This window comes from Euprymna scolopes, chromosome 43 (assembly GCF_053919585.1).
Source record: "Euprymna scolopes isolate OS-2025 chromosome 43, ASM5391958v1, whole genome shotgun sequence".
Taxonomy (NCBI): Eukaryota; Metazoa; Mollusca; class Cephalopoda; order Sepiida; family Sepiolidae; genus Euprymna; species Euprymna scolopes.
This window is the reverse complement of record NC_136524.1, coordinates 49,292,567-49,308,483: the sequence shown is the minus strand read 5'-3', so window position 1 is coordinate 49,308,483 and position 15,917 is coordinate 49,292,567. Positions and strand designations below refer to the sequence as shown.

General features: G+C 33.8%; 1 protein-coding gene across 1 annotated transcript in view; it reads right to left on the bottom strand.

Moving 5' to 3' along the window:
- The window catches only part of LOC145268336 (putative lipid scramblase CLPTM1), a 115,757-nt gene that overhangs the window by 73,310 nt on the left and 26,530 nt on the right, over positions 1-15,917 (bottom strand). Inside the window, exon 3 of the mRNA XM_080123831.1 lies at positions 5,713-5,871. Coding sequence (XP_079979957.1) covers positions 5,713-5,871 — 159 coding nt within the window. The remainder of the gene's footprint in view (positions 1-5,712; positions 5,872-15,917) is intronic.

Sequence of the window (15,917 nt, the reverse complement as noted above, 5' to 3'; positions counted from 1 at the left end):
TAAACAAGTTCTTGATGAACCGTTCCTCTTAAGTAATCCAATTTACGAAATTTCCACAACTAACGATTACTACGATATTGTCCCACTGACTACTGTACACTCTTTAACATTTATCCTCAAGTGGCTGCTGGGCCTTGATAAGTGGTGACTCCAATGTAAAAAAAAAAAAAAAAATTCTGACAAAGGGGAAAGAATTACTGTTTTGTGGGTTGGAATCTATCTATCTAACACATCGTTGGCTAGATCTTGACCTTGAAGTGGTATTTTTCTTTTAGCTTACATAATAAAGTGGTCTCATACCTTGCATAAAAAAAAGAAAGTGCAAATCATTTATCTAATCTACATTTCATTAGTTTCTACAATTAGAAAGTAGAGGTATGTAACAATAATGTTCATATAATATGCTTTGCCATTGTATGTTCATTTACGTGTTATCACCTTTCTAGCATTAGAAAAATAAGATAGTCTGATGTTGAGATTATTAATCAGCTCTCATAAAGAAAACAAAAATCAGATTTCACCCATTTTAAAATAAATGATTCCAAAAACATCTTTATATCACCCGTCGACTAAATTGGTTTTGTCGACAGGTGACAGAATAAAATTTTAAATATAAAGTGGAACGATAAAATTGTCACCCCAGAAAAGACAACAAAGATTCCACTTCCGTTTGAGAAAAACCGGTTTTCTTTTTTTGTAGCAGACCATCTACTAGTTGGCCAGTTGTGTACAAGTCCCAAGAGTAATAGGAGCCTTTTATCAGGTCTGAAAATGACACAATGTTAAATGAACGAGATCAGAGATGCGCCACTGTACAACGCATGCTCTCTACTGATCCAAGTTATGATAACAGGACCATTACGGCACCTTTCAAAATACAAATCCAGACGGTTCGATGCTCGAGGGCACAGCTCAACAAAGTTTCCGGCCACGGTTATGGTTTTTGGTGTTTCGAAGCTGGCTTGAAAGTCAACATGAAAGCGTACCTGGATGTGCTGAAGAGTGTGGTGATCCCTTAGTGCAACCTGGTGGCTGCTGGCAAACCCTGCTGTTGTAGCAGGACTCTGTGCCGGCCCACAAATCGTCCAAGGATGAAGTACTGCTGCCATATCTGGGCAGGAGCTGCTAAAAACAACCTATCCTGCCTTGACAGAATACAAAATAGACTTCCTAGCCGAGTGGGGGATGTCCTTTTCTCTTCCCTGCAACCTCTCTCCCACAAAAGGGGCATTGCTTGATAAGTGGTGACTACCATGTAAAAAAGGGATTGACTTCAGAAGGAGTGTTACGACTTTGTACCATTCTCTCACTGGTCCCCACCCCTCCTCCGACCTGAACCCAGTGGACTCTTTGTTTGGTCATACGTCGAGAACATCACCAACATAACCTCCCACAACACCAAAGCCAGCCTAATTGCCACCATCCACCGAGTATTTGCCAAGCTCCCGCTGGCTTTTGTGGAAAAAACATGCTCCCAGTTCTGTATCAAGGCGGTGACTGAGGCTGAAGGCGGCTACATTTAATAGATGTCAGCTCTACTTCATAATCAAGTTACCTGAATTGATTCTTTTCAATAAAAGCTTTAAAATAAAAGCTGTAGTGTTGTTTTCTTTATGGCGACAAATTTATCGTTCCACCTTGTATACCTAAACAAGTAACATTTGATTTAGATTGGTTGATATTGAAAATCATTTTACAGTAATGAATACTCAGTGTTTTGAAAGAAAATTTACTACAATTTTAAAGTAAATACATTAGAGATATCCAATTTATTTATTTAAACTAGTAAACGCTCTCCTCTCCGGTTGCATATTTTTGCTAGGCTAGGAGGATTATATAATTGTAAAAGAAGTAGATATGATACATAATTAAAGCAAAATAAATTGTTTTGGACTACTAAAATAATTTTCAATGGTGTTGATAATATTTATCTATTCACTCTATTTTTTAACTAGCATTTCAGCCCGGCGTTGCCCAGGTGTTTGGAGGTGTATGTTGAGCAAAAAAAAAAAAAAAAAGAAAAAAGGAAGTCAATTTTTTCAAATTTTGACCCCTATTATGTCCCCTTACCATTTATTTCATTGGGCTCAAGTCAAGTTATTAAGTTAGATCCATGTCCAAGAAACCTACATCTAAAATTTCAAGTGTTTAGACCCAAAATTGTTGGAGGAGTTTGGTAGAGTTCTCAAAGGTCAAATCGTTGAATTTTGACCTCTTAACAGCCAAATTTCTGGCTGAACACGAATTACAAAGATTTTCCCAAATCTCAGTACCCTATATATAAAATTTCGAGTCTAAACTGAAAATTGACAGAGTTATTGCGTAGGAAAATGTACACACACACACAGACACGTTCACTTTTATAGATTAAACAAAAATATATACGTATACATAAATATATATGGAAACAATTTTTTGTTTACTGTAAAGATTTTATGCAAATATTATGCAAGTATAAATCATGTAGAATATCTGCATGAATATAATTACATGTAATAGTTTACTCTAGATGATCATCCCATAAGAAAACTGAAAAAACTAATAAGGAATTAATTAAAATGAATGTTTAAAAGAATATGCAAATTAGTTAGATCTTTAGCTAGTGAATGCAATTCCACAACCCATATATAAGAAAATTGTCTTTTCTTTTTAAACAAATAGAAAAGAGGGTTTTTAATATGAATATCAATACACACAAAAGAACGGATTTATAGGAGTATAGATATTGCTCATGTTTGGGTTCCTGCTTTGAAACATGACAAAGCTATAATTTTATCATGGTAATGTTTTAAACTGTTTATAAGAAAGCCGCCACTGTTTTACAATTTGTCATTGTACTGAGGGAGACAACTCTTTTACTAAGAGATTCGTTCATTTTTAAAAAAATTTTTTATCAAATAATTTAGGAAACTGATAATGGTGTCAGTAAGTTTTCACAAGTAGTTTACAAAAACATACTTTTATGCTTTTTGTTCTTTTTAATTTTGGAGTGGGGGAGGGGTATTCAATTATAGAACTTGGATAGTTTTTAACAGGTGCTTCTGCAGTTTAATTTATCATTTTTCCGTAAGTAATGCACTGACATTAACCGAGCAAAGGAAACATTTAAGATTTCATAAAAATTCTACTTACATGTGGTAGGGAGGGGGGACACAGAATTTTTGTGAAATATTAAACAGTTAATGTTGGTCCATTACTTATGGAAAAATGGTTAATTAAACTGTAGAAGCACCTATTATAAACTATATATACAAGTTCTATAATTGAATACCCCCCCCCCCCCAAAATAACAAAAACAAAAAAAAAAACATAAATGTTTTGTAAACTGCTCTGAAAACTTAAGGACAGCATTATTAGCGTCCTAAATTATGAGATGAAAAAAAAATAAATGAATCTCTTAGTAAAAGAGAGTTGTCTCCCTCAGAACAATGACAAATTGTAAAACAGTGCCAGACAGCTCAAATAGATCAGTTGGTAGAATTGATGATCAAAATTTTGGTTTTGATTTTCTTAGTCATGGCATCCATATTATTTGTTGGTAATTTATTATTTACTATCAATGCCAAATTCTCCATTTTTAACAGTAGAAAAGATCTGATATTTTGAAAGGAGAAAGTATAAATTTTTCTTAATAGTATTGATCCTGTCGAATATTACTTTGAAAACAATGTACAAAACACCTTTTGGACATGGGTAAAACTTTGTATTTTGATTTGAGACCAAAATAATAAATATTAAGGAGTTAAAATTAGGGTCAAAGATAAAAAAATTGACCTCTGCAGTCTCTACCAAATTACTCAGACAAATTTTTGGTCTAAACATTTGAAATCTTACATAAAGTGTATTCACGCATAGGGCAAGTTATGAACAGTACATAAGGCCTGAGCAAAGCTGGGCTGAACTGCTAGTAATATTCATAAAACTCAACTGTCATTTGTGTTTATCTCTTGATGTGCAGGTGGAACCTTACCGAGCCCCCCCCCCTCCATCCCCAGCAGGTGTTTGGCTAATCTTTTTTTTCTTCTTTCGCATATCAACCCTTTTTGGTTGAACTTGTGAATCTTCAAGGACATATGGCATAGTGGATAAAGTACTTGGTAAGATTCACTTGTAAGTTACACTCTTCTGGAGGTTGAAGATTCAATCCTTAGTGTGGGCGGCACTCGAAACACAATTGCAAATTATTTAGGATTTCCACTCAGTCATGGCTGACAGAATGAGAGCATGCTATCCTTGTGTATTGGATAAAGGACTCCGTTTGAAATTCTGTGCATAAAACTTTGCTTTTAATGGAAATAAACCAAAGACACAAAACTATTGTTTAATAATAAAAAAAAAAACACTGACAGGATCGACGGACAATCTTGGCCTAGCACAATGAAGGAAGCAATCATTACTCAAACTGAAGAGTGGAATCTTGTTTTGTAGAAATAGGAGATCTGGGCCGAAATGTAAAGTGATCACGAATGCTACGATGACCGGTCTCGTTGAACGCTAAGTGGCCAAGAAGTGGGTGATCACTTTACATTAAATTTATATGGGAAAATGATCCCCCACTGTAAAATGCTATTTATTGTTTTTCAAAATTTCTCTTCATATTATTCATAGAGGCCTTTTAAACGTATTAGGGGGAAAAAATAAAAAAGAAATCATTAAACCAAGCTGGGGCAACTCGCAAAAATTGACCCAGAAAACAATGGTCATTCCAAAAGTAAACTAAAAAAGTTGAAGAGCTACAAAAACAGGAGTGATACCATTAAAATAAGTAACCTGTTGTACTCCAAAACTTATTTTTCTACATAGTCATCACCATTCTCAATGCACTTTTGCCAGAAATTAAATGACGCATCTCTGCTTCTGATGCACATTCATGACAAGGGGTTGCCTTCTTAGAGTCTCACACCATCAATATCTGCAACAGAGAGATGAAACTTTCAGGTCATGAATGCATAAGCTCAGTCATCATCACACTGCAAATTGCAATCCCCTCTAATCCATTTGAGCAGAATAAAAAAAAAATAGGAGGCATTACTTTCGGAACGCTCCTTGTTTACAAAAAAAGAGAAATCATCATATACACCCAACACTTAAGACAATGCAGATATTTTCGATTACATTAAGTGTTAAAGTATTATATTTTTCGTGTGATCGTATCTGTGTGTAAAAAAATAAAACTTCAATGTACTTTCATGTTAGGGTCTTAAACACAAGGTCAGGTGTGAATTTGTGAAGCCAACACACTCTGAGCTACAAAAAATTCCCGAGGTGATTAGCTATAAACTAAACCCTTCTTAGAGAGAAGGTAAAGCCTAGAACGGCTGACCCCCCTCGGACTATACAAAAACATACCTCACTCAGCCTGACAAATTAGTATCGGTTCTTACTTTTAATCAAATGTTTTGATAATTCAAATCTCAAGATTTCTCTTATTTTTTTATTCTCAAACAATAACACCAGCACCCTCCGATCCTCATCAGATTTATAAAAAACAATTTCTGAATGAATGATAAATTAAAATACTTTAGCTTTATCGTGATTTTTTGGATGGTGTCATTTTGTTTACATTTAAATAGAATTTGATTTGAGAAAAATTCATTTCAAAATGGGTAAAATCAAGATTTTTTTTTTTTTTTTTAAATAACCTAAATTTTGTATAAAAAAAAAAAAAAAAAAAGTTGTAAAGAATTTGTAAAATTTATGAAGTGTACTCACCTCCGTTAAAGAGATCTGTCCTCTTCTCTCAAAAGAGCCATCACCTTCTGGACCACCTGTCCAATCGCCGTATGAGAGACCCTTTTTAACCCAGAACTGAGCTTTGGGGTTTTTGAAATCCGTAAATACTTCACTTTCAGACAAATACACATGCATATCCTAAAAAGGAGAGAGAGAAAAAAAAAAAATGGTAAACCATAAATACCAAACAAAATGTCACACCTGAGAATATCCTAGCCGAGGAAAGTAAAGTACTTTGCTTTGACTTCACGTGCATGCATACAAGTTATGTGAAATCTTATTGATTAAACAATTACACAATAGATTTGTAGATAAAGTGTTAAACTTTAGATAGGAAATTACTTGTCTGGCCATTTTCACCCTAAAATCAGACGAGTGCAAGAAGTTTTCTATTTCCTGTTTCTGCTGTCTATTAAATAGACATGGCCAAATGAATAAGAAAGCCATTCTTAAAATGAGTAAAGAAGGGTAGCTCTAAGGCTATCCAAGAAAATAGTTTATTAGAAGGCATCAGATCTTGCTGGTCACCATCATCCTGTCTGTGGAGTTAAAGAGAGCTGACAACCTTGATTATAATCAAAAGAGTTATTTTAATAGGGTACAAGAAAGACATCAGAAAGGAATTGCTGGGCATGAATCATACAGTTTTCTGCAAGGAAAAGAGTTTGAATCTCAGAATGATAAAAAAAGAAAAAAATGGCAATCCAGATTATGATAAAAAAATCAGTAAAGATGTGAACGAGGAAAATGCAAAGGAACATGGAATTAATTATTTTGTTGATAGGACATACTTTTGGCCAATCCTGTGTCAAACCATCCAAGAAAAAAGAAAAAAAAAAAAAAAAAAATTCTCAAAAATAATTAAAAAAAAAATTAAATGATTTAAATTCCATTCTTACGAAATGTTCAGTTTAAACAATTTGAGTAAATGTATCCTAATGACTATTGTTATCTAACAAGGTGAAATCAACAGCGATTTTAAAATTCATGATTCTAATATATATTTGGTACTTGTATAGTTTAATCAAGATATTCAAAAATGAAAATATAAAAAAAAGTTATATTGTAAGTATCCGTTTTGGACTGAAGATCTAAAACAAAAATTTCACTTAATTTGATCGAGTAGTCTTTTTTTTTTTTACAGCGGAAAAACATGTTTTTAGGACAGCACGTTGAAGGTAGTCATCTTTGAATTTTTGAACACGCCACAGGGAAATAACTCAGTTTAAAGCGCTGACACTCCCTCTCCATCTTTAATAGTAGCTTTTCTTCCTAAATATCAAATCTTTTGCTCGGTATCATAAATTGTTTTTCCGCTATAAAAAATTACCTGATGAAATTAAGTGAAATTTTATTTTTTTTTATTTTTTGAGAACTTCATTCCATAACGGATATGTACAATATAACCTTTTTTGATGTTTTCATTTTTTTAATGTCTTGATTAAACTGTACAAGTACCATATATTTTGTCACTAGTGCCTGTTCTTTTTTGCCACATTTTAACCGAAAGTTTGGAAAGGTGGAATATTAAATTCAAGAACTATAAATGTTAGCCCAGCAGACAAATAAATGTAAGTGATTCCATGTCGTATCACTCAGAAGTTGAAATGTATATCCCCAGATTTTGTTGCAACTTGCATCACAGCTGGACATCATAAAAACTAAGGAATCCTGAAAATTTGAGCACGTAAATCCAATTGGTTGACGATTTAGAGCATTTTCCATAAATTGCACAAGACGTCTCCTGAGTGGCATTTTAATAATTATATTTTCTTGAATATTTTCAGTTTGGAACATGTGACTGAAAATTCACTTGGGTAAGTTTTTGGGCCAAAGGAATAAAAAATAAGTTTTTGGGCCAAAGGAATAAAAAATAAGTTTTTGGGCCAAAGGAATAAAAAATGTGGAATATTTTCTCAGAAAAGAAGCCTTGTTTGTGAATTTATCAGATTTTGGAATTATTCAGAGTGCGAACCAATATGGGTGGAAAAAAAGAAAATAATTAAAATTATGGAGTTGATAAGGTTGGTTGGTTGGTTGGTTGTTTTTGTTTTACGGCATATCAACCCTTTTCAGGTTATTTAATGCCAAATCCAAAGATTTTGAAGAAAAATGTTTTTTAATAGAATATATTTGTTGTTTTCAAGTCGGTTTCTATTTAACCCATAGTTGGAACCCTAACAGGTACTACCACTCCGGGTCAGAGTGGACCTGGGAGCAATGGTAATTAAAGGGTGGCTCCACACTCCCCAAAACCCGCAAGCTGGGGCCTCACCACTGGATATAGTTTAAGGTCATATCCAGGACCGGAGTTGATAAGGTACTTTTTTGGGGTTTTTTTTTTTTTATACAATCATGCAGACGCTATGAAGTACATCTGCACCAAAAATGGTAAAAAGTTCTTAGTTTTATTCATTTACAGAGTTTAAAGAGGTAGAACATTTTTTTCCCCCCAATGATTCAAAAATACCCTTTCAGGGAAAGCAACTAGTTTGAGTATATGAGGTGAAAGGGAGGCAGAGACCATCTAATCTTGAATAAAATTCATTGAAATAAGTTTATAAAAATTTAATATTAATCTTAAAAAGAATTTTCAGAGTCACAAATTGAAAATATTCAAGAAAATGTAATTATTAAAATATTGCCTTGTCAACCTCTCGCACGATTTATGGAAAATACTCTATATCGGCAACCACTTGGGGGTTACATGTTTAAATTTTCAAGATTTCTTAGTTTTTATATCTATCTATGCATGGTGAAAGTTATAAAATCTGAAGATATAGTTTTCAAAACTCTAAAATTTCCGAATGATTTGACATGGAATTACTTTTTTTCTAAAAAGTAGTTCCATGTCTAAATATCTCACTAACATGATTGCGAAAGATGAAACCACAACATTCATGGGTCAAGGTCTCGAACAAGAATAATCAAAAGAGATGCACGATCAATTATCATTTCCTTCATTTGTTATCAAAGTGCACAAGTTTAATACTTAAAAATTCTGTAAAATCCTTTCCACCTCTATATAAGGCCCTCTACTACATAAACATTGGGGAGTTACTGGGATTTGGGAACAGATTTATGGAGGGTATCCTAATTGGGGAGTCAGGCAGCAAGATGTTTGTTCACATTACATTTAAATTTTTGCATATTTGGTACATGCAGTAAAATAAAGAACAGAAAGATAATTTAGTTCATAATTATCTGTCACAGAATTAAGATGGCATATTCCAAAATCCTGTAAACTGATCATTTTTTTCTTATTTATTTTTTTAAAACTAAGAAAATCAAATTTTATGACTAGTGAGACAGGGGCCGGCAGGTTTCAGAATGTGTTAAAATGTAAGGGTGGTAACTCAATTTGATTACTGAGATTGTGTTTGTAATCAAAATAAAACTTGCTAAAAAAAAAAAAAAAAAAAGAAGATTTTTGGAATATGACACCTTTATTTCATGACCGGTATGTACATCACGAAAATTTTTTCGGTATTTTTGTTTTCACATTCTAAATAAGAACCAAGAATTCTAAAAGCAAGCACTAAAAAAGGTAATTTTCCATAATGAAAACAAATCTCCATCTGTAATCATCATCAAAGACAGAAAGGACAGGATTGAACATGTTTCAGGCATCCGTGTTCTGGAAACTGGAAAAGCATATGTATAGACAGGCAGTTTTAATGATTATGTAATGCAATTAATTTTGCGAAGAGGTCTGATAATTTAGGATTAAGTCAATACACACAATGCAGAAGACGTGTAGAACTTCCTTGCAGAAATGTGAATCCATCAAATGAGGATTCTTGTCAGAATAACTAATCTTCAGATTCTTGATATAATAAATAAAATATTTCAAGACCAGTCAAGATTGTAGGTTCCATGTTAGAAGCGTTAACTAAAGTTTAAAATGAACATGTGTATTACATGTTTGGAAGCCAAATCATGACTTAGTGTCATAAGGATAAACGATATTTACTGTTTAAATGGCAAGAAAAGAAAAAAAAAAAAAATGTACAAAATTCTAAAGATGAAGTCTTACTTCGAAATATATTAATTTTAAACAATATTGTTTATCCTCATAATATTGCCTCATGATTTAGCGTTCAACCATTTATCTATCTATATATATAAAAGCGAAAATGTGTGTATGTATGTATGTTTGTTTGTGTGTCTTGCAAAAACTTTCCACACGGGTCACGGATTTTCACGATTGGTATCATTTTAAAGCTTGATCCTCCGCCCGACAAATATCGAAAAATTGGCCAAAAACGTTAATTCCTTTACTCTAAAATCAGCAGTTTTCTACAAGGGTGGGGAGGGGGTCAGCAAAAACCGTCCTCTCATGACGATGTCGCTTCTACACATGCGTCATACAACGTCGTAACCCAATTTAGTTTAAAGATAAAAAAAAAAAAAAAAAATGACCTAATTTTGTCAACGTCGTCTTAGCTCAGTTGCTTAGAGCGCAGCCTATTTATCTAAAGGTTTTTGGGTTCGAATTGTGGTGTGAGATGCCTTTTTTTTTCTTCAATTTTTTAAATTTTAATATTGAAGCAGGGTTATTTAAGCCATTTTTCACATGTTTTTAAGATCTTTTAACGTTCGTTTTTCTGTTTTTTTGTTTTTTTTTACTTCGCTTATTCTTAGGTTTTCATTAACACCATCCCAACCCGACCGACAACACACACCCAAAAACACCCGGGCAATGCCGGATACCCCTCGCTGGTGTGAGATGTCTTTTCTTTTTTTCGATTTTTTAAATTTTAATATTGAAGCAGGGTTATTTAAGCCATTTTTCACGTGTTTTTTTTTTTAGGGGGGGGGGGTTAGGGTTAGGGTTTTCGACCACACACACACACACCAAAAAACACCCGGGCAACGCCAGGCACCCCCTGCTAGTCTATATATATAAAAGGCAAAATGTGTGTTTGTGTGTATGTTTGCTTTTTGTGTATGTCCGCAGACGACTTCTTACAGGGGTGGGGTCGCTGATACTTAAAACGTTCTATATGACGTCTAAATCATAATATCTACAAGTTAACAACAGAGGTCGCCTGTCTATTTAATTTGCCCGACTTTGAAACACTAAATATTCCAGATTTTTGGATCGGCGCGTGTTGCTTTCGTTTTTCAGTATAAAAAAGTGAACCTCGATTCGAATATGCAGCTCCCTGGCCCACGGCCGGTGGTCTCCAGAAAGCGATGTGAATGTTTGGTCAATGTCTGCTTTTCACCATCATATCAGACAGTTGCTTTCATTTGGACAACACTCCCCTAATAAGCGGGGGAGCTGGTTTTCCCCAAAGTTGGGTAAAAAACAAACAAACCAGGTTATTGACCTCATTAAAAACTGTCCCGCAGAAAATGTTAACTGCTGAATAGCTATTGCTTACATTGTCGTAACGCATACAGAAAATGTTAACTCCACGACTTCCACTTGACCTCATTAAGTCATTAAGTGCGGGCACCTGTCAATTCTCTTCCTACTTAAATAAATTCAAACGTCTTTCAGTAACTCTTTCTTGCTGGCCGAGCGGTTAACATGTCACGTTTTTTTCATATTTTATTTTCCAACTTTGCCTAAGGGCAGGGCTTTGGATTCGATTCTACCTACCTACCAAAATTGTTTTTAACCCCCCCCCCCCCGTATTTCTTTTTGATTTAAGAAACCACACCTCAAAACACCCGGGCAACCCCGCTAGTCTATCTATAAATAGACAAGCGAAAATGTGTGTGTATGTATGTATGTATGTGTGTGCACTTTTTCTGTATGCTCGCAAAGGCTTTTTTCAGGGGAGCGCTCGGTCAGCTCACTTGTTCTTAAAATCTTTTCTATGCTGTCTAGATGATAATATGTACAACTTAACAACGGGGGTCGTGCGTGTATTTAATTTGATATTAAAAAAGCAAAACTGGATTCGAATTGGCCAGATGGTCTACAGAAAGCGATGTAAATGTTTGGTCAATATCGGCTTTTCACCGTCAAATCTGACAATTGCTTTCATTTGGACAACACTCCCCTAATAAACGGGGGAGCTGCTTTTCCTCTCAAAGTTGGGTTTTCACCTCGTTAAAAACTGTCCTGCAGAAAATGTTAACTGCTGATTAGCCATTGCTTACATCGTCGTAAATCTTAACTCCGCGACTTCTATTTGACCTTATTAAGCGGGCACCTGTATATTTCACTTAAATAAATTCAAATGTCTTTCCCTTACTCTTTCTTGCTGGCCGAGTGGTTAAGGTCTCACAATTTTTTTTTTTCCAACTTTGCCTCAGGGCTTTGGGTTCGAGCCTTACTACCTACCAAAACTTTTCTTTTATTATTATTTAAGAGCACGCACACACACGCATCTAAACACCCTGGCAATGCTGGGTACCCCTGCTAGTATATAATACATACGTATTCATTTTAAACTTTAATCAACGCTTCTAACACGGAATCTTAACTGAATAACGCGTAGCCAACGCCATTCTGGCATTTCAAAACAACCCCGCTATGAACAACATGCAGCCTTTCTTTTAATAACTTTCTTATCAAATTCAACATCATGGCAAGAAAGAGAAGAAAAAAAAAAAAAAGTACAAAATTTTGGAGATAAAGTCTTACTCCAAAATATAACTTTAAACAAATATTGTTTATTCTCGTAACACTGCATCATCAGGTAGCTTCCCAACATATGTAATACATACATATTCATTTTATTTCAAGACCATTTAAATGACTACATCAAGTATGCATTAACTTACTGGACATACAAGGCCATTTCAAGACATTTTTTACAGACATTTTCAAGGTAATAATAACATAAGTCCTGTTCGCGGCAAAAGTCAAAATTCAAGGATTTTTTGAATCTGTATGAACCCTGTTTAAGTGTATTTTACGACCCCCCCCTCCTCCACTATCATTTTTTTTTTTTTTTTTTTTGGTTTACAACAGGGACCCCAACCCCGCCACTAGTGATATATAAATGTCAAATAGTTTTTAGTAATTAGTTTTTAAAAATTTGTGATTTTTTTATTTAGTAATATACTACCTTTCTGATTCACATGGGACAAATATTTTTATAAATAGATAAGGCCGATCGATAATTTCATTTAATATTAAAGACATTACAAAAAAAAATTTTGTAACTTATATATACTAGCAGTTCAGCCTGGCTTTGCTTGGGGCCCTATGTATTCTCCATAACTTTATGTGCATATATTAAAAAGTTTGACTCATGCCCAGGTAACTTACATCTAAAATTTTAAGTTTTTTAGACCAAAAATTGACAGAGGAGTTTTGTAGAGTCTGCAATGGTCAACTCTTTCAACTTTGACCCCTTGGCAGCCAAATTTTGGCCCAAAAACTGATTAAAAAGCTTGCTGCATGCCTGAATACCCTTTATGTAAAATTTAAAATGTTTAGACCCAAAATTGGGTGAATAGTTTGCCTGATACCACAAAGGTCAAATCTTGAACTTTGACCCCCTTGGTAGCCACATTTTCAACCAAAAACCGGTTAAAAAGCTTGCCCTATGAATACACCTTATGTAAAATTTCAAATGTTTAGACCAAAAAGAGTAATTTGGTAGAGACTGCAGAGGTCAAGTGGTTTTTTAACTTTAACCCCAATTTTAACCCCGTAACATTTGTTTTGAGCTCAAATCAAATTAAAAAGTTTGATCCATGTCTAAGTAACCTACATCTAAAATTTTGAGTGTTTAAACCCAAAATTGGCAGAGGAGTTTGGTAGAATTTCCAAAGGTAAAAATCGTTGAACTTTGAAATCTTGGCAGGCAAATTTCTGGCCGAAAACAATTAAAAAGATTTTCCCAAATCTCAATACTCCTCATGTCAAATCTTGAGTCTGTAGACTGAATACTGACAGTAGTTTGGTAGGGTATGTACACACAGACAATTTCACTTTTATAGATATCTATATATCTATAAAAGTGAAAGTGTCTGTGTGTGTTTATGTACATTTTCCTACCAAATAACTGTCAATTTTCGGTCTACAGACTCAAAATTTAGCATAAAGGGTATTGAGATTGGGGAAAATCTTTTTAATCAGTTTTCAGCCAGAAATATTGCTGTTAGGGGGATCAAAGTTCAACGATTTGACCTTTGAGAACTTTACCAAACTCCTCCGCCAATTTTGAGTCTAAACACTTGAAATTTTAGATATAGATTACTTACACAGGGATCTAATTTTATAATTCTATTTGAGCCCAAAACAATAAATGTTAAGTATTCAAAATTGAGGTCTAAGTAAAAAAAAAAAAAAAAAAAAAAAAAATTGACTTCTGCGGTCTCTACCAACTTTCTCTATAGTTGTTAAAGAAAGACTATTATACAGAAAGGCATTACCGTACATATTCACAATTTTTAATATATTCATAGGCACGTAAAGTTATGAACAGAACATAGGGCCCGAGCAAAGCCAGGCGGAACTGCTAGTATAGATAAAAGGCAAAATATGTGAGCGAGTGTTTGTGTGTTTGTTTATATGCGCCGCGAAAACTTTCAACACATGCGACCAGATTAATATCATTTTGAAGCTTCATGTCTTGGACGACAACATTTCTTCATCTTCAACTGAACAGTTTTGTACAAGAAGGGGGGCACTTTTTTGCCGACATTTTTGTGAAGTCATCATACGTGCTTGCAATGACTAGCTTTAACTTGAACGGCAGCGAGGTTGTATGTCATAGTGGCCACGGGGATTAAGCGTTTTGCTTTTTTTTCACCTTTTTCTCCTCTGCATTACAAGTTCAAGCCTGCCTGCCTTCCTGCTCTTTTCTTTTTTTTTTTCCTTATTTCGAGGCTTATGCAATGAGATTTTTTCCCTTTTAAAACAAAAACTGAATTATTTTAGCCTTTGCTTAAACTTTTCTTTGTTTTTTTTTTCACACCTCTCTCCACCCAGGCAGCATTTTTTTAATTTTTTTATTGACTCTTTACCCCCGCTAGTAAATAAATAAAACGATTTTAATTTAATAAAATTAAAAATAGATCTCATTTTGTGACAAAAGTTATGTGTTGCTTGAAAATGACCAAGTAAATATTTTTTAAAAAGTTACTCTATTAAAAATTAGAATCCATCCCATTGAAATAATGGAATTTCAAGCTTTTCTTTTAAAGTACAAATAGATTTCAAGTTTTATAAGAGTTACTTCCCTTTCAACAAAGATGGCTGCCACGCAAGATACACCCATGAGATAACTGCGTAGATGTTAAAACTAGATAAAAGGGTATAGAACAGTAAGGTTAACATTTTCAATTGAATTTTCAGTTCTTACCTTTCCTCATAAAAAAATAAAAATAGAGAAAAATCTGTAGGATGAACGAATTTCGGCTTTTGCCGAAATCATAAAAAAAAAAACAACAAAAAAAAAACACGTAAATTAATCAAGTAGTTTTATTTTTAAATAAGAAACTGAAATTTTATGAGAATCAGTGGGGTGATTTGTTATCATTTTGAAAAAATAATCTCAAAGGAAGATAACTCTACAAAATTCATACTTGATGTTGTAATTAATATGAATTTTTAATCATTTAATGATTTTTCTTTATAATAATAAAAGCTACTTGATCAATTTTACCTGATTTTTTAAATGTTTTTTTTTTTTAATTTCATCATGGCTACATACATCATACAGATTTTTCTTTCTTTTTTCAATGTAAGGAAAATCCTGGACGAAAACCGAATTTTCCATTAAATAAGAAATTTTTTTGCTTTTTAAGCAAAATAGTTTGTAGAAGAATCTATTTTGTTGGCTGGATATTTTTTTTTTTTTACCCACATACTCATTTTATGCGATTTCTAGATATTTCATTTCAAAGTTGTACGCAATTACTTTGCCCATTTATTTTGCAGCCAAATGTTTGTTTTGATTTCTGCAAGGAATTCATACATTTCATTGGTATATGTCCTCTAAAAGATTTTTTTATGTTTCTTCTGTTGAAATAGGGTTTTTAGCTTACTCCCACTGCAAGAACTTATACACCAGGGGCAGAAAGTGGGATAAAGAAGTCAGTGCCCCAGAGGAGGTACGCTCTGACCTCCAAAAAGTGTGTTCCATTCCAAGGCAAGGGCGCCTCAGGCAATTAGCAATTAACTAACACATTCTCAAAGAGAGAAAACAAGGCCCGGTAGGGTGGACCTCCTAGAACTGCACAGGACTAAAACTCCTACCGCAAAATCA